The sequence below is a fragment of the Salmo salar genome, chromosome ssa12 (genome assembly GCF_905237065.1).
Source record: "Salmo salar chromosome ssa12, Ssal_v3.1, whole genome shotgun sequence".
NCBI lineage: Eukaryota > Metazoa > Chordata > Actinopteri > Salmoniformes > Salmonidae > Salmo > Salmo salar.
Window position 1 is genome coordinate 71,898,781 of NC_059453.1, and position 27,729 is coordinate 71,926,509.

A 27,729-nucleotide genomic window follows, 5' to 3' on the forward strand; every position below is an offset into this window, starting at 1 on the left:
GCTAATGATTTATGTGGTTGACACAATATGACCTTTTCACAGTCTACGAGAATAATGCAATAGCCTGGTCAAAATAGTATGTCCCTACGTGTGAAGGCTTACAGGTCTGGTAACAGAAATACAGAAGAAGCCTAATTGACTTTCTTTCATATGATTTTAAACAGTTTTAATGCTGACAACCCAATGGTACTATCTTTATGACATGGATTCAGACAGCTCACAAAGGTCACACCATATGTTTCCAAACATGCTAATTGTTTTTAACAGCCTTGATTCCACCTTTAACTTTTTAAACATAAAGTGGAGTGACATCATCTTATTTTAAGTCAAGAAAAACACATACGACAGTATCCATCAGTGACATGTGTTCTTCAAGGATATAGAACCATTGTCAAGGTGAACTGGCACAGACAGCCAGGAGACCTCCCATGTGATATGTGAAGACACAGAAGAGTTGAATCCCATAGACTTTAATAGAAAAATATACATATGAATCTGGAAAGCAGAAATAAAAACTAGGGTTACATGCTTTGTTTGTATCTAACGATAAATGAATGAATAACTTACAAACTATTGAATTAATTAAATAAACGGCATGCTGAAAATTGCTCCAAGCTAACTAAAATATTTGTCATATAATTTCACTGTAACTACATAGTAGTTAGAGGTTATCTGCTGTACTTACAAGGTGTATTTCTGTGGCTTTTAGGACCTGAACTTCCATTATGCTAAGGATTCATGTAAGACATATTTGTTATTGCACACTGTTGGTTATTCATGGTAAAACCAATACCGGTTACATTACCCACTGTGGTGGATGATTAGTCAGGATAATTAATTTCCTTTATACTGAATATTGTGAATGACACATGCTTGACAATTAATAGATTGCTATTATTGTTACTTCATACTCAATGCTATGTTCACAGGAAACTGCATAAACAGACATATATTTATCTCAGTGTCTTCATTATGGTTATATGTCTCAATGTTATGCTACACATACTGTATGATGGTCATATGGTTAACTGAAGCATTTAATCATTTCTCAAACAATAATAAGCAATTCATGCAGCTGTCCATCCTATGCAGTGTTGCCAAGAAAATCTATAAACTTGGTCTCCCCTGTAGTCATTGACAACCAATGTTTGATATGCATCCAACACTGATGATAGATAACATCATATTCAGGGTATGAGAAACAATAATCTGTGGGCTGTAATATAAACTATAATATTCCATGAAAAGGACATCTTCGTTGTTCATCTATTGCTCAAACTATCCCATTGAAAATGTTGGATGAAATCCAACACTAAACAACATACAGTACATAATGAGCAACCAAGGATAGTATCTGAGAGCTCAGAAGTATCCCTTTTATATGACATCTCTGTGCATCAACTGTATGGTGTACATTGATTCCAAGACATGTAAGGCCACATTTGTCTTATTCTTTTCCCCACTGCGAAACACATCACTCGAAAACGCTGCACATGATATTTTGCCCTGTTCATAATGTAATTCCTCCCAAAAAAGATTTGACATTCATAAATGTTCTCTCTTTTTTAAGAGAAAGAATCCAAATGTATGTTATTCTTTGCTCTGCTTTCTGCATTTTGTAGCTTGACATCCTCTCGTGAATATGCCGTTTTTTTTATCCATAGCTTTAAATGTATTTTCTTCTTGCCATGTGAAGGGAAACCAACTAGCTTAAATGATACATTTGACTAATCAAGCTTATCAAGGTTTAAAGCAAATTGCAATCTGCATGAAGACCATAAGTGATTTTACAGTTACATCAATTCAATGTTATTTGGCTATACTGTGGATTCCTTTTTATTAAGAACCAACTCTACAACACGGTACACTACATAATCCACATGGAAGTCCCTAATGCCCATTTCCTCTAAACCTAATCTTTGGCAGATATAGGCAACACTAGTCCACTCAGTGGAGTTCGGGGCCAAACTCAGATACAACGGTCACCATTTAAAGTGCAGTATTTGACACATCAATTCTATTTTGGTTCTACACCTATAATTATCATTGTTTATTAGATTATATGTATGGAATTTTACACAATTCACAATTCTCAGTCTAGGGAACATGTATCATCTGGAAGATGTAAATCTTTTTCTAACATTTTGTTGACTATATTTCCTTTGATACAGACATCTGTGGATATATACTGGATATAAAAATATCTGTAGACCTCGGAGACTACCTGCATATGTCAGATGAATTATATGTTCCATCACAGAACACTCCTTTTACCCCTCCTGCTGCCCTTAATTAATATTGCATTCTGCAACAGCAAAACCATTTTTGCAGAACGCTAGTTAACCTGTGAGGCAGTCCCAAAATAAAACATATTGAACTCCTTGAGAAGGCAGGACATTCCATTATACTGGACGTAGCTCGGCGAGTGGCATTGGGTGCGGTCGGCTCGTCGGGTGGCGGCTGAACATTTTAGCGGCCCCCATCTTGATGGTGTACAGACATTTTAGCGGCCCCCATCTTGATGATGTACAGACATTTCAGCATTTTTAAGCCAATTTACTGCAATTCAAATAAAAAATCCCTTGCACTGAGAGAAATCTTAGCAGATTTAAAGTGAATTTCCTGCAATTCTATTCAATTTCACCTTGGCTAATGCTGTGTTCTAATGCTCGAACATAATAACAAAATCAATACTGCTAAATGCATTGTTTTTGAAGTGTTCAATTCTCCCTGACTGTCTAGCTTTTGCTGATTGTTAGTTCTCAAAGTTGATATATAAAAAAAAATATATATAGCTTTATTATCTTTTTTACATACTTTATATCTGGTTTTAGTCATTTAATTTTACACTGAAAGTGTTTTTCAATCACGGAAAGTACACTTTTTACGCTGTTTTGGCCCGCCCAAGGATTAAAATGGCAGTCTAAGGCCCTGGTTCAATATGAGACGTACTGTATCCTCCAACAAACATTTTCACTTAGCCAAAACTCAGTGCATTAATTTTGGGCTCTAAGAGCCTGCGGCTACTTATAGCTACTTCATTTCAAAATAAATCACAGTTTAATGACTCTGTAAGATGTAAAAATGTCAAACCAAATGTAAATAGTTTTTCTGAAAATCTGTATTACTTGCGTTTATGTTATGTCTAATAATGTCTTTGTTTGGATCTAGGCTGGGCACTGAAAAGCTAACTGCAAAGTATGCAACTCTTTATAAACTTGTTTGATATTTTTTCTACATCTTGGTGTTCCTATCGAATCATCAACCACCAGTGAATTTGTGTGTATTAAAGAGCTATACAGTATGCTTTTAAAGAGCAACCACAGCACACTGTCAACACTATAGACATAGAGAATGATCTATTCTATCTTTGACTATAACTCATTGGGACATGTTTATATATTTTCCACACATGCAGAGAGAACAGCATCTGCCGTATCAGGGCTTTTGGAAAACCCCACAAACCAATGCAAAATGTGCCACTCAATCCCTCTCTTCCTCTCCCAGTTCTCCACCTGTGTGAGGCGGCAGGTTGGGCAGCATGTTGGGCAGCAGTCTGGTCTCACGGTCAGGCCAGATGAAGTGTCAGTTCAGGCGTGCTCAGGGACACAGTCAGTCTCACTCCTCACTCTCCTCCTCATCTCCCTTAGTGGTTTTGCTTGTGCGCTGGAAACAGTGGACAATGGAGGCCAGGAAGAAGCTGGTCATGATGGCCACTACGGACACAGAGATGCCAGAAAATATGATGATGAGTAAGTCTGTTAAGGTAAGGGTGATCTGACACTCCCGGAAGCTGTCCTGTGATAGCTGGCTCAGGGACACCCGTCTGCCGTCCATGGGTAATGAACACTCCATGCCCTCCACTCCTACAAGGGGACAAGGAAGAGGAATGGGATTAGGACCACACAGAAACCCCAGACATAGAGTCCCCATTATCACATTATCATCGTGTAAAACAAACTGTCCCCTCTAGCAGAAACAATTATACTAACCTTCACAAATAACAGCAATTCTCATAACTATCGAGATATTGACCTCTAGATGCAATAATAACTTACAAAGAGTTTTTGTTATTCCAATACTTGTTTTATTATGTCTTATTTATTAAATGGAAAGTCTGGATTGGTATCAAATTCTCTGAATTATGACCCTTGGGGGTAAATAGAAGTCAATTAACCAAACAAATCACTTGGAATAACCTCTGTTTTTTATTTACAGCATTGTCTGGGACAACCAGAGATAAGGAGCACATTCACTGAACTTATCTCAAGATGTAACCATAATAAATCGGTCTGTCATGCTCACCAGTGTCCAAGTCACTGTGACATATCGTTTACAATGACAAAAACGACATCACATTGTGGATTTCAAGGTTAGTTTCCACTCATCCCATTTTGAGGAAAGAACAAACCATGGGTATTTTTCCATCGTAATGTCATTAGTCTTAATTCTGAGTCCCAAGGTGACATGAGCTGTGGATCATAGCCTCACTGAACCAATTTGTTAACGTTGAGTAAATATTTGAAGTGCCGTTGACATGCCCTGTGCTGTGCTGATGGGATAACATTATGTGAGATGAGAGAGCTGGCTAGATTACAGGCTGTAGAAGTTCCACTGATTCTACCTATGCATATGGAAGGCTTTCAGGTCTGCGCTGTGTGAGAGAGATTTTCAGGTGGCTTGGCTATATAATTCCCAAAGCTGAACCGATACAAAATGGAATGATGTATTCTGGCAACTTCGAACACCCTTATAATACTACAGTATGTACTTTCAATCCAGGACTAAATTGCCAGCTGAGCTAATACTGCATTCGTTCATCTACTACCTCATTGATTTTTATGCTGTCTAGAATAGTAATGAAAGTAATGAACAAACAAGCCTCTTGACATTGGCTGCTGCAATAATGTTGTTTGAAAACACTGCAAGGTTAAACCGCTGATTAATTGGTCTAATTAGCTCCTGTATAGTGTGCTGCATTACAATCATGGCTGTTTAGCTTGTAGAGAAACATATCTGACTCAAGTCCACGTGATGAAGAGAATTGATTCGATACATAGTGGCTTTTTTGATTGAAAGGCATGTTTATAGTTGTCTTACACATGAGCTCTGCAGGGCACCGGTTAGTCACCGACACTGACACTCTTACTGACTTCTGACCTCTACATTCATCACTGTACAGCTGACCACATCCCTTTCACCCCATAACGTTGCTGCATAGTTACAGCACAAGCCATTGTCAACACAGTTTAAGCATGACAACACCTAGCAAAGGTATAAAATGAGATAACATTTTTCTACTCGAACAAGGCTGGCCACTTGGGAGGACAACCGCATACAGTAAATAAATTGGCTCTTTACACTGGGATGAAAAAGCTAGACATATCAATGAAAATGTTAACTCACAGGTGGGCAGAGAGAAAGCCTATTGGAGGTGGGCCACATGCCAAAGCATGCATGCATATATGTTTTCTCAGTCTCTCACAAACACACACACACAGCTCATCATGTTCTGCTGTCAACATTACAATCCACTCTGCTTTAGGACTTGCCATCCATGCAGTGTGGAATGCAGCTGGTTTTCTCATATTTTTTTATAAATGTAAGGTGCCAGAGGATTATGTTACAGTTGATCTGCAGAGTTGTTCTATGGAGTTATTCAAGGAAGGAAAGAGAGGAAGGCTTTAAACCACTCTCACTTGATTATTTTACCTAGTTATTTTCTGATAATCTCATTTTGCTATTTTGTAGATTTGGCAAGTATGTGTGTTTCCCATCCCAGTTCGCTCCTCTCCCTGTAGGTTTAACAGACGCTCCCCACCCCGTAGCTGCAACCCTTCTAATTTAGTGTACCCTGAATGCACAACCCATGTGGAATTCCTAGTCTCCAGCAGCGTTTGGAACTGCCGATCTGCTGTCAATATGGCTGAGTTCATCTCAGTCTATGTTGCCCTTTTTGACCCTGATGGAGACATGTATTTTCCCAGAGAACACCACTCCAGCTGCTCTCTCGTCATCTGACTATGTGTTTGCTCATAATCCGGGAGCATCTGGTGGCACAGGGCTAATTATTTCTCCTAAGGGAGTGAACGTTATTTATAATGAGGGTTACATGGAGAAAATGGGACCTCTCTGAAATGAAAATGGATGGTCCTCTCATCAGCAAAATATATTTCCCCTAAATCCTCCCTGAAAAAAGCAAGTGACCCTCCCCTATACCCAAAATAATGAATGAAAGTGGAGAGTAGAGAACATGTCTACCATTTACTCTCACTTTCTGAACAGACCAGTGCCTTGCCTTAGATATGCAGTTTTAGAAACTGTTCTTCGTCCTGTAAGCATTACATGGCAATGCAGGAAATTTGATAGTGCGCAGGGATGGCGGACGGAAGGTTGTGGGTTCGCAGACCACCGTGGACAAGAGGGGAAAGATCTTCTTTACAGTAAAAGTATTTTATGAATCTATCATCGTATTTGCATGTCAGATATTTTTTTTTTTAACATTCTACATCATTTTTCATATTAGCAGTCTTTTTTTATAAATCAAATTCCACACAAGAATGGACAGAGAGATAGGCCCATATGTTCATCTCATCATATTTCTGTGGGGTTTGACACAGAAATATAATGCAATATATGTCACAACAGGTGTAAATATTGGTTTTGACAGTGTTATGACCATATTATGACAGGTTATGATAAGTTATGCCAGCTGTTACGACATATTATGACATGGTTATGACCTGTTATAACATGTTATGACACGGTGTCAAGTAAAGTGTTACCTTAGTTTCTTTCCACTGTATTTTACAGCTTGTTTCTAGCATAAATCATTGCAGACCAAAGCGTTGTTTATATAATCAGATCTGCTTTATTTTCTTAACAATCTTAACCTGTTGGGTCTAGGGGGCAGCATTTGCACGTCTGGATAAAAAAAATGTACCCGAATTAATCTGGTTACTAATCCTACCCAGTAACTAGAATATGCATATACTTATTATATATGGATAGAAAACACTCTAAAGTTTCTAAAACTGTTTGAATGGTGTCTGTGAGTATAACAGAACTCATTTGGCAGGCAAAACCCTGAGACATTTTCTGACAGGAAGTGGATACCTGATGTGTTGTATTGACTTTAAACCTATCCCATTGAAAAACACAGGGGCTTAGGAATATTTTGGCACTTCCTATTGCTTCCACTAGATGTCACCAGCCTTTACAAAGTGTTTTGAGTCTTCTGGAGGGAGATCTGACCGAACAAGAGCCATGGAACGATGATGTCCCATTAGACACCTGGCGCGAGTTCATGTTGGGTACCCTCGTTCCAATACGTTATAAAAGAGTATGCATTCGTCCACCTTGAATATTATTCATGTTCTGGTTAAAAAAGGCCCTAATGATTTATGCTATACAACGTTTGACATGTTTGAACGAACGGAAATATATTTTTTCCCCTCGTTCATGACGAGAAGTCCGGCTGGCTTACATCATGTGCTAACGAGACAGAGATTTTTGGACATAAATGATGAGCTTTTTTGAACAAAACTACATTCGTTATGGACCTGTGATACCTGGAAGTGACATCTGATGAAGAGAATCAAAGGTAATGGATTATTTACATAGTATTTTCGATTTTAGATCTCCCCAACATGACGTCTAGTCTGTATCGCAACGCGTATTTTTCTGGGCGCAGTGCTCAGATTATTGCAAAGTGTGATTTCCCAGTAAGGTTATTTTTAAATCTGGCAAGTTGATTGCGTTCAAGAGATGTAAATCTATAATTCTTTAAATGACAATATAATATTTTACCAATGTTTTCTAATTTTAATTATTTAATTTGTGATGCTGACTTGACTGCCGGTTATTGGAGGGAAACGATTTCCTCAACATCAATGCCATAGTAAAACGCTGTTTTTGGATATAAATATGAACTTGATAGAACTAAAAATGCATGCATTGTCTAACATAATGTCCTAGGAGTGTCATCTGATGGAGATTGTAAAAGGTTAGTGCATCATTTTAGCTGGTTTTATGGTTTTGGTGACCCTGTCTTTGACTTGACAAAACATTACACACAACTCTTGTAAATGTACTGTCCTAACATACTCTAAATTTATGCTTTCGCCGTAAAACCTTTTTGAAATCGTAAAACGTGGTTAGATTAAGGAGATGTTTATCTTTCAAATGGTGTAAAATAGTTGTATTTTTGAAAAATTTGAATTTTGACATTTATTTGGATTCAAATTTGCCGCTCTTGAAATGCACCTGCTGTTGATGGAGTGCACCACGGGTGGCACGCTAGCGTCCCACCTAGCCCCAAGAGGTTAAATAACTCTCACGGCACCCCCAACGTATTTTCCCGCTAGCACTGGCTTTGCTGATAAATACTTTGTTGAGGGAAAATGTACATGATACGATTGTGATGTGTTGTTGTCTCACCTGACTATCTTAAGATGAATGCACTAATTGTAAGTCGCTCTTGATAAGAGCATCTGCTAAATTACTTAAATGTAAAATAGCCACTCATTTAAAATCATTGCTGTTCCGCATAAAACTTTGAAGTGCATGACAACGTCATACACCTAACAATACTGTAGCTTTTTCACTACAGTGTAAATGTTCACCACCTATACATTATAGGCTTCCCATGTTACAAAACAGGTGTAAAATGGGATTGCATGGTCAGATGGAAAGTTCACCTGGACAGCCCAAGAAAATTTATAAAGAGGCTGCATATAAATTCCACTCAAAGTTGAGAGGAGTCGAATATAGTCTTGGGATCCTTTACATTGCTAAAACCAGCTGTATTGTCAACTTGAATAAGAGATGAATGGCCTCTGCTTTTCACACGGCACTTTGCATGGCAAACTCATGACCCAGGAGACCCAGCCTTAGGCTCTGAGATGGGCCTGTCTTTGGTAATTCTACCCCAGCATCTCCCTACACTTTGATTAATGAGATTGGAGAGCAAAGTTTGCCTGCAGAGTCCTGTTGGAGTTACTGTATTTACGATATCCTGCTCCTAGTGGGGTACGACGACGGGCCCTATTTTCCTCCAACACTAAATGAATCCCTTCTTAGGTGACAGCGGATATTTTTTTACCTGTGCTGATTATCTTGTGGTTAACACATTATTTTTATAGATACATTATGCAGGAGGCCACAGACACTTTTTCGGTATGTGGAAATTACTGAAAAAAGGGTGAAATCCTTTTAAACTGAAAACAATGGGCCTTGATTCTTGTGGAAATGGAGCAGTTTCATGCTATTACCATTTCTTTAATAGAGAACAAATAGGTTATATAACGCACCATGGTCCACCCACAGCTTTTTCTCCCCAAATGGAGAGAGTTTTTCAGTGAGCAGAGCCTTGGATTAGGGCCACTGTGCCTCTGGTCATATACAGTATTAGTGTAATTTACATACGCTAAGGGCTCTATTCAAGCGCTACAGATGTAAAGGTAATTTCCGATTTAGCCGACATATGCAGCATTTACTGCATTTTCATATTACTGCATTGCCTATAAATATCAAACACGCTGTAAAGCTTAACTTCCGCGATGCGGATTGAATAGAGCTCTAAGCTTCAGTGGACACCTGTTACACAAATCCTCCAAAATACTGTCTGTCTACCAGACAAACATCCTAGTTTGATTTCCTACACATGACAGACAGGTTCCTCAGTCCCTGTCACAGTCTCTTGACAGACTGTTTGGTTCTGGGTGCTGAGAATACAGTGTCTATGTCACGTCCTGACCCTAGTAAGATGTCATTTTCTAGAGTAGTGTAGGGCAGGGCGTGACAGTGGGTGTTTTTGGTTTATCTATGTTTTCTATTTCTATGTTTAGGTTCTAGTTTGTCTATTTCTATGTTTGGATTGTTTGGGGTTGATCTCTAATTGGAGGCAGCTGATCCTCATTGCCTCTGATTAGAGATCATATTTAAGTAGGGGTTTTTCTCATTGTGGTTTGTGGGTTATTATTTTTGTGAGTGTGTTTGTTCCTCCTGCGTCACAGTTTGTTGTTTTTGTATTTTCAAGTTATTTATGTATTGCATTAAGTTTCACGTTTAAATAAATATGTGGAACTACGAAAACGCTGCATCTTGGTCCGCTCCTTCAAACAGCCGTGACAGAATAACCCTTCAAACAAAGGAGCAAGCAGCGTGGAAGGGAGCAACAGGAGAAGTACTTGGAGTCGTGGACTTGGGAGGAGATATTAGACGGGAAAGGACCCTGGAGGCAGGCTGGGGAGTATCGCCAGCCGAAGGAGGAGATCGAGGCAGCAACAACGGAGTGGCGATATTATGAGGCGCTATATCCACCAATATGCAAGTGCGAGAGGCAGCCCCAAATTTCTTTTGGGGTTGGCACACGGGGAGTTTTGCTAAGTCAGGATGGAGACCTGAGCCAACTCCCCGTGCTTACCGTGGGGAGCAGGTGACGAAGTAAGCACCGCGCTATGCCGAAATGTGCACTGTATCGCCCATACGCATTCAAAGCCCAGTGCGCTCGATGCAAGCTCCTCATCGCTGTCGGGCAAAGATTGGCATTCAGCCAGGAAGGAGTGTGCCTGCTCAGTGCATCTGGCCGCCAGTGCATCTCCTCGGCCCAGTTGATCCTGCGCCTGCTCTACGCACAGCAGCCCTCATTCCCCAGCACAGCCCAGTTCGCCCTGTGCCAGCGCTGCGCCCGTGCCGGGCTACAGTGACCATCCAGCCAGGACGGGTTGCGCAGGTCGTGCGCTCCAGACCTCCAGTGCGTCTCCAAGACTCAGTGTACCCTGTGCCTGCTCCGTGTACTCTACCTCCAGTGCGCCACCATAGTACGCCCTGTTTCTGCTCCCCGCACTAGCCCGAAGGTATGTGGTACTCACCTGGTGCCTCCTATACCAGTCCCACGTAGCAGACCTCCAGTGCGTCACCAGAGCCCAGTACGTCCTGTTCCTGCTCCCCGCACTAGCCTGAAGGTGTGTGTGACTAGCCTGGCGCCTCCTATGCCAGCCCCACGTAGCATTCCTCCAATGCGCATCCATAACCCGGTACAGCCTGAGCACTCGGCCCTTAGTACGTCTCCCCAGTTCAGTGAGACCAGTTCCAGCGCCCCGAAGGAAGCCTCTAATAATGGTCCGACGTCTCCAGCGATAATCCATGGCATGAAGCCTCCAGTGATGATCCATGGCCCGGAGCCTGTAGTGTTAATCCATGGCACGAAGCCTCCAGTGATGATCCATGGTCCGGAGCCCGTAGGGATGATCAAAGGCACGAAGGCTCCAGTGATGATCCATGGCCCGGAGCTTGTAGGGATGATCCATGGCACGAAGCCTCCAGTGATAACCCATGGCCCGGAGCCTCCAGTGATGATCCATGGCACAAAGCCTCCAGTGATTATCCATGACACGGAACCAGTAGTGATGACCCATGGCACGGAGCCTGCAGCGAAGGCCCTTAGTCCGGAACCTACAGAGACGCTCCTCAGCCCGGAGCCTCCGGCGACGCCCCTCAGCCCGGGGCCTCCGGCGACGCCCCTCAGCCCGGGGCCTCCGGCGACGCCCCTCAGCCCGGGACCTCCGGCGACGCCCCTCAGCCCGGGACCTCCGGCGACGCCCCTCAGCCCGGGACCTCTGGCGACGGTCTGCAGCCCAGATCCTCCGGCGGTGGTCTACAGCACAGATCCTCCAGCGGTGGTCTACAGCACAGATTCTCCAGCGGTGGTCTACAGCACAGAGCTTCCGGTAAGGATCTACAGTCCGATTCCTCCGATAATGATCCGCAGGCCAGGGTTACAGAAGCGGAGGGATCTGCGGGCGGAACGGGGGTTACGCCCTGATCCAGAGCCACCTCCGTTGCTGGAGGATTGGAGGCAGAGGAAGGGTCTGGGTGTAGCGCATGACCCGCCATAGACGTTTGTCATCCTCCCTTCCCTCCCTTTGTGTTTGGGGTTGTTTTTGTTGGGTTTTTGTTTGGGTGCAGTCGGGGTCTGCACCTTTGGGGGGGCTACTGTCACGTCCTGACCCTTGTAAGAGGTAATTTGCCATAGTAGTGCGGTCAGGGCATGACAGGTGGTTATGTTGGGTGGTTTGGGGTTTTCTGTTTATGGGTGGGGCTTTTCTAGTATTCTAGTTCTATGTTTTGTTTTCCAGGTTTTGGCCGGGTATGGTTTCCAATCAGAGGCAGGTGTCTTTCGTTGTCTCTGATTGGAAGCCATGTTTTCCTTTGGGGTTTGTGGGTAGTTGTTTTCCGTTTTGTCAATGTACCTGACGGAACTGTTGGCTGTTGTGTTTGTTATTTTGTTTACACGTGACATGCGTCCTCCGAAAATGACCCGCCAAACAGCACATCTTAACACCCACCCGCTTAACCCGGAAGCCAGCCGCACCAATGTGTCAGAGGAAACACTGTTCAACTGATGACCGATGTCAGCCTGCAGACACCCGGCCCCCCACAAGGAGTCACTAGAGCGCGATGAGCCAAGTAAAGTCCCCCCGGCCAAACCCTCTCCTAACCCGGACAGCAAATGTGCACCGCCCTCTGGGACACCCAATCACAGCTGATTGTGATACAGCCCGAGATCAAACCCGGGTCTGTAGTGACACCTCTAGTGTAACAGTTTAGCTTCCGTCCCTCTCCTCGCCCCTACCTGGGCTCAAACCAGGGACCCTCTGCACACTTCGACAACAGCCACCCTCGAAGCATCGTTACCCATCGTGCCACGAACTACTTTAAGGTCTCAGAGTGAGTGACGTCACCGATTGAAACGCTATTAGCGCGCACCACCGCTAACTAGCTAGCCCTTTCACATCGGTTACACTAGCACTGCGATGCAGTGCCTTAGACCGCTGTGCCACTCAGGAGGCTATTTCTTCCTATTTAAGAAATAATAGTTAGGCCTACCTGTTTGACAGACAAAATTAGTATATAGGGTGCTACATCCATAGATTAATTGGCCAATTCCTCCACCCACCAGGCACTTCTTAAATAGCCTACCTCCGTGTCAGGGCAGTTAAGTTAAAACCAGGAGTCGAACTGACTGGGTATGAAAGGGTATTCCGTAGGCCTAAATTTTGTTGAAGAAAATGGCAAAAAGTACAGGCCTACCCCTTGTTAGCTTAAGATTTTGAAGAAAATAAAACAGATCTGATATAAAGTGATCGATAACAGCGCTTCTTTCTGTGATGCTTTAAAATATCCAGGAAAATATCTGGGAAAGACTCCGATGTATATGGGGATATCATTGTTTCATTTATTTGACATTCAGAGGCTGAGCTACAACCTTTTATAGCCGAGAAGACAAAAACTGTACTTGGCTTGGGAAGTAATCTAAATCTGTCACTATCAATTGATTCAGCTATTCACTTTCTTTACAATAGAAAGTGTTTAAACCCAGACAGCTTTTAGGGAAACGCTTGTTTCTGCGTCGGTAGATCTACTCTGTCTAGGGTGGAAAGGTAGGCCTAACTTGTTTTATTTATTTAATTAACTAGGCAAGTCAGTTAAGAACAAATTCTTATTTACAATGATGGCCTACCCCGGCCAATCCCTAACCCAGACGACACTGGCCTAATTGAGCACCGCCCTATGGGACTCCAAATCACAGCCAGTTGTGATACAGCCTGTAGTGACACCTCTAGCACTGAGATGCAGTGCCTTAGACCGCTACGCCACTCAGGAGCCCCTTTTGAAAGTACCATACTCAGATTCCTAATGACATCTCAGATTTAATTATTTGCTAACAGGGACAGTTTCGTTGCAAACAAGACTTGATTTGGCATTGGAGAAATATGATCAGATGAACACATAGGACAATCACTCTGTCCATAGCCTGTCATTTCGTTAATTTGTGTGGTATTTAAAAACATTCTGCTAATATGTAAAATTACATTTTTATAAAAGGCAATGTTTTCTTGGACCTGCAAATACGATAGATTTGTGTAATGCTTTTACTATAAAGGTGATATTTCCACCCCTACTCTTGTCCACTGTGGTCTGTGAACCCACAACCTTCTGGTTGGCAGCCCTGTGCACTATCAAAATTCCTGCGTTGCCATGTAATGCTTACAGGACAAAGAACCGTTTCTAAAACAGCATATCTAAGGCTCTGGTCTGTCCAAGAAGTGAGGGTAAACGGTAGGCATGTTCTCTGCTATGCACTTTATGTTTTAATTATTCGTTTCGGTAAAATATATTTTGCTGAAGGGAGGGCCATCCATTTTCATTTCAGAGAGGTCCAATTTTCTCAATGTAACCCTCATTATATATAATAATACATTTTCCCTGACATCCATGCCCGAGGCAAAGACAGTTGATAATTGTGTAATGTAATGCAATGTTAACTCCATACTGTATATGCGACAGTAATGTGGAGAGCAAGTGAATTCACAGTGGCGTCATACTTAGAGAGCTGCTCATGCAGTGTGGTAGAAGCTCTCTGGGAAGTAACCTAATAGGCTGTGAAGGAAAATTCAGGCTTTGATCCTGTCACATGAGCAGTGGATCATGAATGGTGTTGATAGCTGTGACACATTAGGCCTCAGACACTGGCCCAAGGGACCCATGGGAGCTGCTCTGCCCTGTCCTGCCCTGTCTGTGTCTGTGGCTCCTGTTACCCAGCTGGCTACTGTGCTATAGAACTGTGTTGCTCTAAATGATGCATGGCCTTTGTTCATCCTTAACCCAAGAGCACTGGAGACAGGGGTGGATCATGTTTGTACTCATTCCCCTAATGAAACATTTAGGTGCCTGATTAGTGGCACACAGGCAGACCTGCGTACAGGAACGTCTCCTTAGAGGAGTGGACTGACAAACATCTGATTACAAAGACTGAATACTTGGCAGGTTTATGGAGAGAGGTTGTCAATTGATATGCAAGGTGGGTCATCATGACACATGATTCAGATTAAGATCAGTCATGAATCATTTTACAACAGTCACATTATCTAATGACTGTATATGGGGATCTACAGTCAAGATGGATTCAAATACATTATTAACAGGTATAGCTACAGTATATATGTGTCTTATGCATTTGTCCATTTTGTAAAACAGTCATCTGGACAGCAACGCTTTTAATCCATAAAAGCCCAGGATTTTAGGCATTTACAACCCACTCAGCACAGTGACCCAATCACAGTTATGCAAACAGAGACATGCTAGTATGTAGTGCAGTGGACTGGTATCTAGCACATGGGAAATTAGCATGAGAGAACAGGCACAAAATGGCTCCTGCTGCTGCTAGACAGGGTCTAATCCATGATAAAATCATATCCACAACGAGAAACAACAGGATTAGGACAGAGGGAGATTCCTGTAGATCTGAAGGAGATTTCTGTATGGTAATTTGGGAATGATTTGACAGATACGGATAGAGGAATGTGTCCATGTTTAATTATTCCATGTTTCCATGTCTATTCTGGTAACATAAACTGTCTGTTGATGCGTTTTGTGTATCCATCCTAACCACTACCATTTTAGCTCAGAATTAAAGGGTTGCATTACTGTATGACAAATCATACACCTAAGGAGGATACTGATCATGGTTCTGTGAAGGGTTGATACTTATTTAGGAGCTTATCAAATCAACCTCGTTCCATAAATGACTGTTCATCTGTCACTGCAGGAATAGTGGTGGTCAACAGCTCCAACCCCAAACATGCATGCACACATTCACACACAAAAATCACCACTCATGAATCAGGTCATTTCACAATACTCAGAGAATATTTAGGGCGGTTTGAAGTTTTCACACCAACGCATACCAACAATTCAGCAATACCAACTTAGTATTGTTAGCAGCGTGTAGGTGCGTCTGACTCTATAATTTGTCCTTGGGAACAGTTTCTGTAGGTGTGGTTCACAACAATTCCTTTACAATGTGAGCAGTTGAGAAGAGACTGGTTAGATCGTTAGACAGATTCTCAGCAAACCTGTACAAGGATGATTTCACTTCTGATATCCCAGACCCACATGGGAAATTACATTTACTTGAAAAGGCCTCTGGAGCTGCAGCCAGGGACTTCAAATCATAAGTTCTCCTTTTGCTTTCAGATTTACAGCTTTGTTGACTTCATGTATTTGCATCAGCAACATTTCTTATTTTTATTGAGCACAGAGGCAGTTCCAGAACACTGTGCCCCTGTGCTCTATGAATTGCTAAATTGCAAATGCATTCAGCAGTAAATATCACTCATATTCCCAATTCTGACAAAAACTGCAAAGTGTTCTTCAGGTCTACCGCAACATAAAGTATGTGTGAGTGCCCACTGGACAAAAACGTAATTTCACCACGTCATTTCAACTAAGGAAATCTATGTGATGACTTTGAATCAATGTGGAAAACTGATTGGATTAACAAAAAGTCATCAACATAAGGGCTTTTCATACTTTTTTTTACCAAACTTCTAACCTAAATCCAATGACATGGTGAAATGTTTTGTTAATTTCACGTTGAATTCACGTTAGTTGACAACTCAACCAAATGTAAATCAAAACTAGATGTTTAACTGACATCTGTGCCCAGTGGGTGTGGTTGATGATGCTAAATAGAAAAGGTCACTATGTTTTTTTAATCTTTGGCAGGTGGTTTTCACCAGTCTTATGCCAAAGCCTCCTAGCCAGGTCACACAGTAAACACTCACTGGTTTGAATATAAGTGCCTTACATGAGGTGAAAAGCTTCACTGCTAACTCAATTTGAGAGTGCATCTCTCGGCCCAGTTGGCAGATTTTCCAGAGGGGTTGGCTCGCTGGGCCCATGGCCTCTTGTTCACTGTTGCTGATGTGTGCTTGGCCAGCGTCTCTAATAGAATTCATTACAGCCTGCAGTAGACAACACTGAGGACCAGTGATGAATGCATTTGCAGTCTCTTACCATGGAGAACGAGGTATTCCTGACAATTTATCAACTTCTCTTTCTCACACAGCCCCAACTTTTTGTGGTTGCTTTATTATTGAGGAGGAGGGAGAGGGAGAGGGATGGCAATGACATGCTAATGCACAAACTAAATGTGTGAGGATGTTTTTGTTAGTTGTCAGTGATTTGCAATGTCCACCCACTGCTTGCATTGGCTGGAAAATAATATTAGAAATATGATTTGTCTCCACACAAGCCTCTATAAAACATAACTACTGTTGTCCTTGCATTCCTATGATTAAAGAAGAAGAACAAAGTAAGGTTATGTGAACATGATGTCCATATCCACAGAGTAATGTATCACACAGATATAATGGACAGGATCCCAGGGCTGTTGTCAGCTTTACCCAGTTTGCCTGAATTATAGATTGTATATCTTAGTTTATCTAAGTAATCCTTTATCCATCAAACCCAGTAAGGAAATCATATTTGCAAAAGGGTACAGATACAGTAAGATGAGATGGGTCAATGTTTGTCATTACAATGTGTTGATGTCCCATAAGTGTGTAGATCATCATGTTACAGTATGTCCCCCGTGGAACGACCTTGGCTTGGAGACAGTGACAGCTGTGCATGCTTATTTATGTACTTTGTCTATTGGTTCATATGCCGACAACGTATTCATGATGTTTTATGCTGTGAGGCTTTACCTTGGAATTGAATACAGTACACATATTTACATTCACAGTGTGAAACATATCATCTGGGGTATCTAGATTAAGCACACCTGAACTATTGGACCGTAATATTCTAACAACAAAGTGTCCTACATGTTAGTGGTTCTATATAGTATTATCTGGTGGGCTATACACAGCCTTGCTTGAATGATTATTATGAATAGACATCAACAAATAAATAAGGACAATATTTGCATTTTCAAGGACAATATCTAAATACTATTCAAATGTGATGTCAAGCAAACAACATGTGGCTCGTTAGTTTATCTAAATACAACAAATGGTGATTGGAGTAATGTGGAGTCAAATCTGAAAGTTCTAAAATATGAATCTATTGGATTGGTTAGTTGGCTACTGTGTATCCTGTAGTCTGAGGATTGTTACATTTCTACCCTGAAAAGAGTGGAAGAAATGCAAATCTCTACAATTAAGCTTTGTTTCCCTCTGCATTATAAACACATGAATCCCACAACAATAAGTGCTGGGTTTGGATGTTCAGTCTAATCATCTCCATGTAAGCAGACGTTACCCTTTGTGGGATACACACTCCTGTGGGAGAATTGTAATCCCCTTTGTCTTTTGTTGTTTTTCATATTTGTGTGCCGTGCACACATTCTGAGAGTGTCCCTGAGACACAGAGAGAGAGGGGGCCCACGCCAACACATCAGTGCCGTAACGTTACCTAACTCCCCCAGGCAGAAACACAATAGTAAAGGACAGGATGGGCTCCAGCTTCCACCACCAGGAAGGAGAGAGGGAGGGCGAGCTTGGTTACAGTGGTCATACAAACAGCGCTCACTCATTTATTGATTTAGGGAAACATTGATAGACCACCGGCCTGAGGGAAGAGGCAGGTGTTTGGCTTGGACAGTACACTACACACAGAACCATGGTAACATAAATCTCATGCTCAAGCAGAATTGTAAACGTGAGGTGTTGACTTTCTGTTGTTGTGTTTGTTTTGCTGATGTGGATGAAGCTGCAGACAGTCTGTAGTGAAATGTATCTGAGACCATCCCCCTGAAGGTTTCCCCCTAGAGCTCGTCTCTCATTGTCTTTCATTACTCTCCCTGGCACTGTGGGTTAGGGCAGGAAAAGAAAGAGGGAGCCAAAATTAGAACAGAGGAAGGGGTTCCTCTTTCTACTGGGAAAATATAAATAGAACACACAGCAATGGCATGACAGAGGATTTGCTGAGATAATATAATCTTAATGTTGCATGACTTTCCTTTATTTAGGTCAAGCCAGCTGTAAGTAAACTAACATCCCCCTGATGAAGACACTTACCATTTGGAAGCTTTTGACTGTTTTCCTCCAGCCATCCAAACAGGTTGGCAAAGTTGCAGTTGCACACCCAAGGGTTGCCCTCCAGTCTCACCACCCGTAAAGAGGGCAACTGGCTCAGCGCCCCCACCTGAAGGCCAGACAGGGCGTTACGCTCCAGCTCCAGTTCACGCAGGGAGGTGAGGCCTAGGAATGCATCCTCATTGACCCTGCTCAGATAGGGGTTATTGCCCAGGCGGAGTTTGATCAGGCTACGGGACTGCCCAAAGGTCCCCGAGGGGATCTCAGTCAGGTTGTTGCTGCCCAAGTCCAGAAACACCAGCCTGGAAGAGGTGCTGAGGGTGCCTGGCTCGATGTGGGACAAAGAGTTGTTCCGTAGGTCCAGGTAGACCAGGTCACTGTAGAGCACTAGGAAGTCAGAGGGAATGCGGGGGATACAGTTGTCAGACAGAAGGAGCCTGCGGACGTCCAAGGGGATTTCATCAGGAAGACGGATGAGTCCACGGCCGCTGCAGTCCACAGTGTGGGGGTCCGGGCACAGGCAGCTCGCTGGACAGTTTTCCCCCTGAGCCCGTAAGACAGAGGACAGCAAGACGAGGAGAGGCTGGAGCCAGCAGACACATGGCAACATGGTCAAGGGGGTAAGAGCAGAGAGGGGCAGAGGAGGCTTGGGGTGAGAAAGAATGGGAAGGGGTGTCGGGAAAGAGAAGTGGGGGTGAGGGTCAGAGGGCGGGAGATTAGGAAAGGGGAGGGGAAGGGGAGAACGAGAGGGAAAAAGGGGGGATCAATCCCTATGCAGGAGCATCCTGCCGTTCTTGAGATGAAAATCTGAGACAGCTCCGGCATCAGGCAGCGAGAGAGCAGCGTCGAACGCTGTGTTCCGAGAGATCATGTAGCAAGCATCCTGGATAGAATAGAGCACTGCTGGCTTTGAAGAAGCTAGGGAAGGGAGATGGCAAGAAGTGGGAGGGAGAGAGAGAGCGAAAGAGAGTGAGCGAGCTAGATAGAGAGAGAAAGAAAGAGATCTTAGCAGAAAGAGGAGGGTAGTTTAGCAAAGGTAAATAGAAACTATAGCGAAGCAGGAATAGAGAGAAACTGGGGGCACAGACAGGGGGAGGGGGGCTAAGGAGGGGGCTCTGTCCGCCGGGTTAACTCACAGACAATCTTGGGGGATTGACTGAGGAGGACGCCTGGGTCTCTGACACAAAAGGATACGCGCCGGGGTAAGTCAGTCTCAGGCAGATCAAGTGAAGAGGGAAAGTGTTGCTTCCCTCCATTTGTCACAATGTTGCAAATGTCGGAGAGACAGATAGCAAGGTTTATTGCGTGGGAATGCCTGTCGATCTGATCTGCCTGCTAATCTAAAAGGATATACAATCCAACAGTAACACGGCTGAAGTGTATGCAAGGTTTTTTTTATTCCTTCTCTATCTCCCTGTGCTCTGCAACTCGCCAGCAGAGCAGACCTCGACAAAACACTCCCCAGCTGGGTCCCGACGCTCTGTTGCTATTGAGAGAGAATCCAAATGTCCGTGGAGAAGTCATATTCATGCAGATGACAATCCTGAATTTAGCACAGTAGCAGTCAATTGAATGTCTGTCTATCTCAGAATGTGCCAGGGTTTATCTCATGCCCTCCTCATTGCTATGAAGGAGGCGTGCCTTTACCATGTTGACAACACATGATGTCACTTCCTAGTGTGAAAAATATTTGGGTTGTTTCACTCAGATTTTTTAAATCCCAATAATTTCTAGTAATGATTGTCATGAATTTAGCAAATAAATGAATAATTAAATGTATGATTAATTAATATATATTGATAAAAATATTGATATTACAAAATATGCTGTATCATTATGTATCGCTTTTTTAATTTGTATTTTGCATATCTTATTGTTTAACCTTTTGATATCATAGACTAGAATAAAGGGCTTTATAGAATGGCTTTGTTGAATACTTGTTTCTGATTGGCTTGAAGGGTATTCTAGAGAACGCACTATTTCCCTTTATACAATGGTGGGTCTAATCCTGAATGCTGATTGGTTAAAACCGCATTCCATCCGATGTCTATTCCACAAGTTACCACCGGCTAAATCTATGACATTAAAATGCCTATTTACTCTGTTCCATCTGACTGCGCAATCCACTGTCTCATCAGCTCAGCCAGGCAATTTATAAACTTTATCGCCACTATAAAAATAATCTAGACATTATCTCACATTTCTTTTAGAATAACATTTTGTTTTCAACAGTGGAGATTTGTATAAACCTTGCTGTCTGTCTCTCCAACATTTGCAACATTGTTTCAATATTCAAATTCGATCTCCAGCTGTCCCATAGTAATGAGCAAGTCAGGAGTCGGGATGAGACAGACAGCCCTTACAAAAAAATTGACTGTGGTATTTTGGACGCAGTAATTGCAGAAGAACTGCAGTTATACTGCACTCTGACTGCAATCTTTTTTTGTAAGGGAGGCAGGCAGCTTCCCTCAGCCAGTCGAAATCATGAATCAGCATCATTTTATCAAATAACTATCAATAGAAAGCAGGTCAACGAATTAAGTGCAGCAATTATATATGTCTTTTTTACTCATTCATTATTTTCCGTAGAACGCACAGCCCCTTACATAATCAATGAAACAATACAAAAATGACATCCAGGTTAAAAATGATTTATATTTGAATAATGAATGTAACATTGTTTTATTTGTCCTCCCTCAAACAGAATATTACTTATCTCTCCTACAGTCTTAATCCCCGAGTCTCTGAGAGTGACGAGACAATGCATTGATAGACAGCCTCACAGTTACATCATCATTTTCAAGAAGATCTTGTCCGAAGGTGACAGACAGCGTTACACAACCCTGCCACGGTACAGTCAGACAGATGCTTCATTATTATCCCGGAAAATGGAAAAAGTCTCAACTGTGCCCTTTTCAAAAACTGCACATATAACCTTCGCCCTTGTTTGCACTACGAGCCAAACGTCAGCACTTTAAGTCAGCTCAGGTTATACAATGATCCTTTTGATGCACTGTCACAGTAGATTGCACTACAACTGCCTGATGGGAACAAATACCTTTTTTTCATACAGCCACTGAGCCCATGTGTGTCTATATCCTTAATAGTAAAACAATCTATATCCTTAATAGTAAAACACAAAGGGACCAGTGACTGCATCTCAAACCACAACAGTGGAACAGGTTTAAATTCAGAATCTCAATTAGATTTCCCCAATGGGATCTGTATCAACAGGCAAATGGAATTAGACCAAGGTTGTAGCACAGGGACACAGTGGAGTGGAGGAGCGGGAGTCCTGAGAGACGTGGAGGGAGATGGAGTAGTAAAAGGATCTGTATGATGGGATGTAATGGGAGAATATGGAGTATATATCAATGGGTAAATAGAAGCCCCGCCTGCCTGAGCCGTTATTACCACTAGTGACCCTCTATAGTAATTCCCAACCTCGGCATCATAACATAAGAACGTGTGTCTATATTTACAGAATACATTGTGTTTGGCAATGCAAACAGCTCCAGTTGTCAGTGAATAACAGCAACGCACATACATTATACCTCATCATCCGTAAACCAATGTCTCACATCCCTGCTTTAGGGTGTGAGCTGAAGTGAGATGTTTTTGCTGTAAAGCACACCTGTAATATCGCTCAGGGCAGGAGAGCAGCTTCTTCATCAAAATAACTTCATATTTTCGACCTATTCCAGCACCATGATAAAGCGTTTCATATTGTGCTCTGCAAGGGAAAAGCACATCTCTATTATACCCTAACTGCCAGGCTTCATTACTAGACTTGTGACTTATGTGAAGACTTGCCAGGCAGAGGATCTATGAGCAGCATTACTCAGCCTGTGGTCGGCTTCCCATCTCTGTATTTACAGGCAAGCCAGACATTGGATATTAATAGTGCTTGGTTCTATGTTGGATTTAGCGCCGCTATGATATAAAACTTGTTAGTTATAACACTAACAGGTTTTATATCATAGACACGGAATTAGCTGACTCACTGTTGCCTTTTTTGTTTTGTTTTGAACCAGCAATTTAATTATAGACAAACTCAAGACTCAAAGTGATATATTCTTCTAAATTGCAGAATCCAAACACTGTAGGCTGTTATGAGTGTAATTTCCAACTGTCATTTATTTTTAATCAACATGTTTAATTACTATATTCATGACTGTGTTTAAGACATCCCTTCCTCCCATCCTGTTGTGGAATGTTTGTGCCAGCTGAGTAATTGCCAAGCTGCTCAGAATGAAATGGACTGAGAACAGAGAGATTTGGTTAAAATGGAGAGGTTTCCAAATTGAAATGCATGTGGAGCACCACTCTTAGCAGGTATGATGGCCTCCAACTCCCTGATGAGAGCTGTTCAGTCGTAAACTGTTATCTTGTGTGTAAATTCAGGTCTGCTGGCTGTCTAACTCAGTGCATAAGAGCCAGGGTGAGTGATAGGAAACTTTGAAGGGTTGATTTAGGTTTGAAATGATTACCGATTACCATAAGATGTCAGTATAATTAGCACTAGGCATAAACAACACTATCAAAGTGGTCATTGAGGCCCACCTCTTCTCTCTTTCTCAGTGTGAAAATGGTGGTGGAGTATGGTAACTAGAGAATGATGGGACAGGGCTTGAAGATCTTTATATCGGCTGCCAGATGGAGGGAGATGCTGGAGTGTATTTGGGGCAAGTCTACGCTAAAGCACAAATAGGCCATTCACATTCTGCGGATATAATTTGGCAAAGTCCCTACTTACTTTTCACATTATGAGTTTAATACTATTCCAACTCCATTGTATCTCTGTATTATGCTGTGTGTGCCTTGAGCATAGGATGATTCAGGATGATTCATGAAATACCTTTTGTGTAACATCCTCAATGGCTTCAAATCCCACTCCAAACCTAAAAGATGTGAGAGGCTATTTAGTCTGTCAAAAATAAAGGCTACGTGAAACACCACTTTCCTGACAGCTGTTAGCACAAACCGATCCCTCAGTATTTAGACCAATGTCGAGTCACTGAGGTGTTCAAAGTAGTGTAAATACAACCTGAGAGAAAAATATAAGCCCGGGCTTCAGCGATCACTGACCTTGTCTGCGAGCACCAACATTGATCCAGGTTTACCCCGCTGCTCGTCCTGGGGGATTCATTTTGAGAAATAACAATCGGTGTGGATATCAAGGACCTTGCCATTAATGTCAGCCACATCTGCGTTACTGAACACTAAATGTATCATTGCTATTGCTGTTTATGCAGATAAATGAATCCCAAGCCAGATATATTAAAACAGAGAGGCTGTCTTGAAATGGGTGAAAACAATGTGTGGTTGTCTGTACCGAATACAAAACATAATGTGAAAATACAATCTTGTCCATACCTGATCAAGGGCATTTTCACATTGACAAATCGTTGTATCTCTAGGAATTTGTAGTTCAGCATCTCCCACAATGACATCTCACTATACTTCTCACTATCCAAGGATTAGACCAGAGGTTGTGCTTGAAGGGATCTTCAATCAGTCACACACCAATCAAAGCCCTCCTCCAATCCACTCCAAGTTAGTGGATAATGACTGCACATCCTCCCTCTCAACCTATAAACTATAAAGCAGATTGCAGAGCAGGGAGTAGTTAGTAGGGAGTAGTGAGTAGTGAGTAGAGAGTAGGGAGTAGTGAGAGGGAGTAGGGAGTAGGGAGTAGTGAGTAGTGAGTAGAGAGTAGGGAGTAGTGAGAGGGAGTAGGGAGTAGGGAGTAGTGAGTAGTGAGTAGAGAGGAGGGAGTAGGGAGTAGTGAGTAGTGAGTAGTGAGTAGTGAGTAGTGAGTAGAGAGTAGGGAGTAGTGAGTAGGGAGTAGTGAGTAGTGAGTAGTGAGTAGTGAGTAGTGAGTAGTGAGTAGGGAGTAGTGAGAGGGAGTAGTGAGTAGTGAGTATTGAGTAGTGAGTATTGAGTAGGGAGTAGGGAGTAGCGAGTAACGAGTAGCGAGTAGTGGGTAGCGTGTGGAGAGGGACAGGATAGGAAACCCCAGCTGGGCGGCAGGCAGGCAGCTGAGTGTCACCAGGGTTATATAACCCCAGCATTGAGCACAGCCCAGCATGCTGAGTTAGTAAGTGTGGGGCCGAGGCAGGAGGGCCTTCCTTCCCCACGGTTAACCACTGTGAGAGGCTCTCCACCTGCAATTAAAGCAGGGCACATCAATAAATGATGAATGTCAAGTGCAGCTTGTTATTTGGCTTTGCTGGTGCCCCATGCTGGGTTTTTGCTATTGCAGGGGGGGGTGCAGGGGAAATGGAGTAAGGAGGAACAAGGACAGGAGGTAGGGGGTTCATAGGCACCACACAGCAAATGTCACCTCCCTTTGAACACTTCTGGGAATGTAATGGACAGACATTCAAGATGCAGGGGCAGCTGTCGGGTCTTCAGATATCCATTGGCATTTGGGAATCTGGTATGCTTGCCCTGTGCCAGGCCAGGAAGGGAGGCAGGAGAGAGGGGTGGTCTGTCAGGCAAGGGCATAGTGGACAGAGAACCCCGGGCACATCTGACTCCCCATCATGGTGTTATGAGCCAGAATCACCCTGACATAGCCTGTGTCCTCAACAGTGTCTGGACAAGCTACCCCTGGTTGGCTGTCTGTCACTGTGGTAGACCCCACACAACCTAAAGCAGAACACAACAAAGCAATAAGGAACACCACAAACTGCCTGTAACCCCTCATCTCCTTAACTAACAAGCAATAAGATATAGAGATTTGAACATACAAAGTCCCACACATGAAACCAAGTGTTTTGGCTTATCTGGATTGCCTGCAAAAAAATATATGATTGTGAGTATTTGACTTGCGTGACTAGTGATCCTTGTGGCTGTGTGGTTCCTTCTTAAGACAGATTAGCCAGCCAAGCCACAGGCGTGGGAGATGACAGCCCAGCCCCAGTTATTAAGCTGATTGTTTCAGGCTCTTTATGATGAGTGCAGTCAAAGTCTCTTGATCTTGGTCTGCTCTTTCAGATTGCTGATAGAAGAATATCCAGTCCAGTGCATCCCATAATTTAAATCGTATTAGTCTATGCATACCAGCACCTCCAATCAGATTGTTCAATGGCTCAACAATGCTTTCCCATGTTACTTTAACCTGAAATCTTGAGCTGTAGATAGGAAGTAAAAACATGATATGTGCTAAGTGTTACATTTCACTGGTGCCTTTAATCTGTTTTCTAACATACATAAATTATACTATATTGTTCTATGTTGACCTATTTTGAGCGCCATAGGTATAGCAGTTCTTGTTACATCACAGTCTAGATGATAGATGTGCGTACACATCTATTTACAAATATAATTCATGAGAATATGGTGAAAAGGCACACCATCTGGTACATCCAGGATTCCAGTCAAGTGGAAGCAGGATCAGATGTTTACTGTAGTGCCAGTTTGACACACGCTGTACATTCCTTACTGATTTCATACGGATTTGTGGGAGAGTACTATATGCACGATCATCCATTTGGTGAGCCGTAAAGATTATACCATATTCTATATGACTGGAACCTCTCTGATTTATGCGCTCTAAAATTGTAAAGTGTGATGACATTTAAGAGCTGCTGCTATGTCACAGGGCAGAATAAAAGAGCAAAGACATTATTTATGCCTGCCTCAGTTATTTGTCAGAATACTGCATTCGATCAGTATGAATTTAGCTTCCCCTTGTATTTTATAGCTACTGTACAACACATATTGTTCAATATCAATATTGCAGCTAAATGAACAGCCAGTGTGTCTGGTTGTGTGAATACTGCAAGTATGCATGTGGGATCTGTTGGCAGTGCCTTTTGGACGGCTCTGCAAGATGTAATCTGTCATTGCTCATCCTGCAGAGGTCACAACCCCTGTCAGGTGGGCGTGCAAGCCCGTTGCATGCAAGCATGATGAAATGTACATTAAACACACATAATTAAACGGGTATCTGAGAAGGGTATGGGTAGGTTGGTAAGAGCAATGTTAAGGTCCTGTGTTCAATTCCCACAGGGATCACATACACATGCTGAAAAATAATACAGTCACTATATTGTCAATCTCCTTGGATAAAAGCTTCTGCTAAGTGGCGTAAATTAACATTATTATATTACATTACACTTTTCAGAATAACTAACTGCTCAATGAACCGGAAGGTGGCCTTCTGTTGATCTCTAAATCAACTGTAACTTCAAACAAAATATATTTTGGTATAAATCTTGTTATAATATAACTGTGATTTTTTTCATGCTTTGTAAACTTTTTTTTTATGTTGTTGCGTACATGTACATGCCCTTCCAGCTCTACCTACCCAAGTAAACTGCTGAATAAGACAACTGTCTGATACTGCAATACAGGTCCTAAACCTAAGATTTAGCAGGTTGTCAGTGCACATGAATATGCCCATGGTTAAGTCTTGCTGAATCACAACATTCTAGCAATCATAACACGTGACGTGACGTGTTCAATATTTAGCATCTTCTGGGAAAATAATGCTTGAGTTCATGCGTATTACAACACAAGCTCTGTAACACAAGAAAACTGAGACTGTGTAAGAATAATTGTGGTCCCCAGGACACCATCAAGAGGTCCTGATCCTTTTGTAATCAGTGGCCACGGCGGACGTTAGTCAGGGGAAGCTCACGACACTCATCCATCTCTATAATACATCCCTGTAACCTCAGGACGAGCAGTGAGTAACCAGGGCTTTCTAAGTGTGTCATCTCTCAGCATGTCTAGTACTGGGAGTGGGTGGAGACTCTAGTCACCCTACAGGAACCCTGAATACAGCGAGAAGTCATACTGTACTATACGGGGGAGAGGACAGCTTACATCT

The 27,729-nt window shown here is 42.5% G+C and overlaps 1 protein-coding gene across 2 annotated transcripts; it reads right to left on the reverse strand.

Moving 5' to 3' along the window:
• Positions 1-149: 149 nt before the first annotated feature.
• On the reverse strand, positions 150-20,462 carry LOC106565895 (leucine-rich repeat-containing protein 38). Of its 2 annotated transcripts, none has more exons than XM_014133560.2 (2): positions 18,870-20,462; positions 150-3,866 (listed from the first exon to the last, which is right to left on the reverse strand). In XM_014133560.2, exons 1-2 carry the CDS (start codon positions 19,495-19,497, stop codon positions 3,619-3,621), a joined length of 876 nt encoding a protein of 291 aa, XP_013989035.1. In that variant the 5' UTR covers positions 19,498-20,462; the 3' UTR covers positions 150-3,618. The 2 variants fall into 2 exon arrangements, with proteins under 2 accessions (XP_013989035.1, XP_013989034.1); XM_014133559.2 differs by lacking the exon at positions 150-3,866 and adding an exon at positions 18,363-18,658.
• Between the last annotated feature and the right edge of the window lie 7,267 nt (positions 20,463-27,729).

Excerpts from the sequence above, each read along its gene's own strand:
- LOC106565895 (XM_014133559.2), bottom strand. The coding sequence starts at position 19,497 with ATGTTGCCATGTGTCTGCTGGCTCCAGCCTCTCCTCGTCTTGCTGTCC. Across the intron at positions 18,659-18,869 it reads CAGTCAAAAGCTTCCAAATG|TGCCAGGGAGAGTAATGAAA; the intron begins GTAAGTGTCTTC and ends CCTAACCCACAG.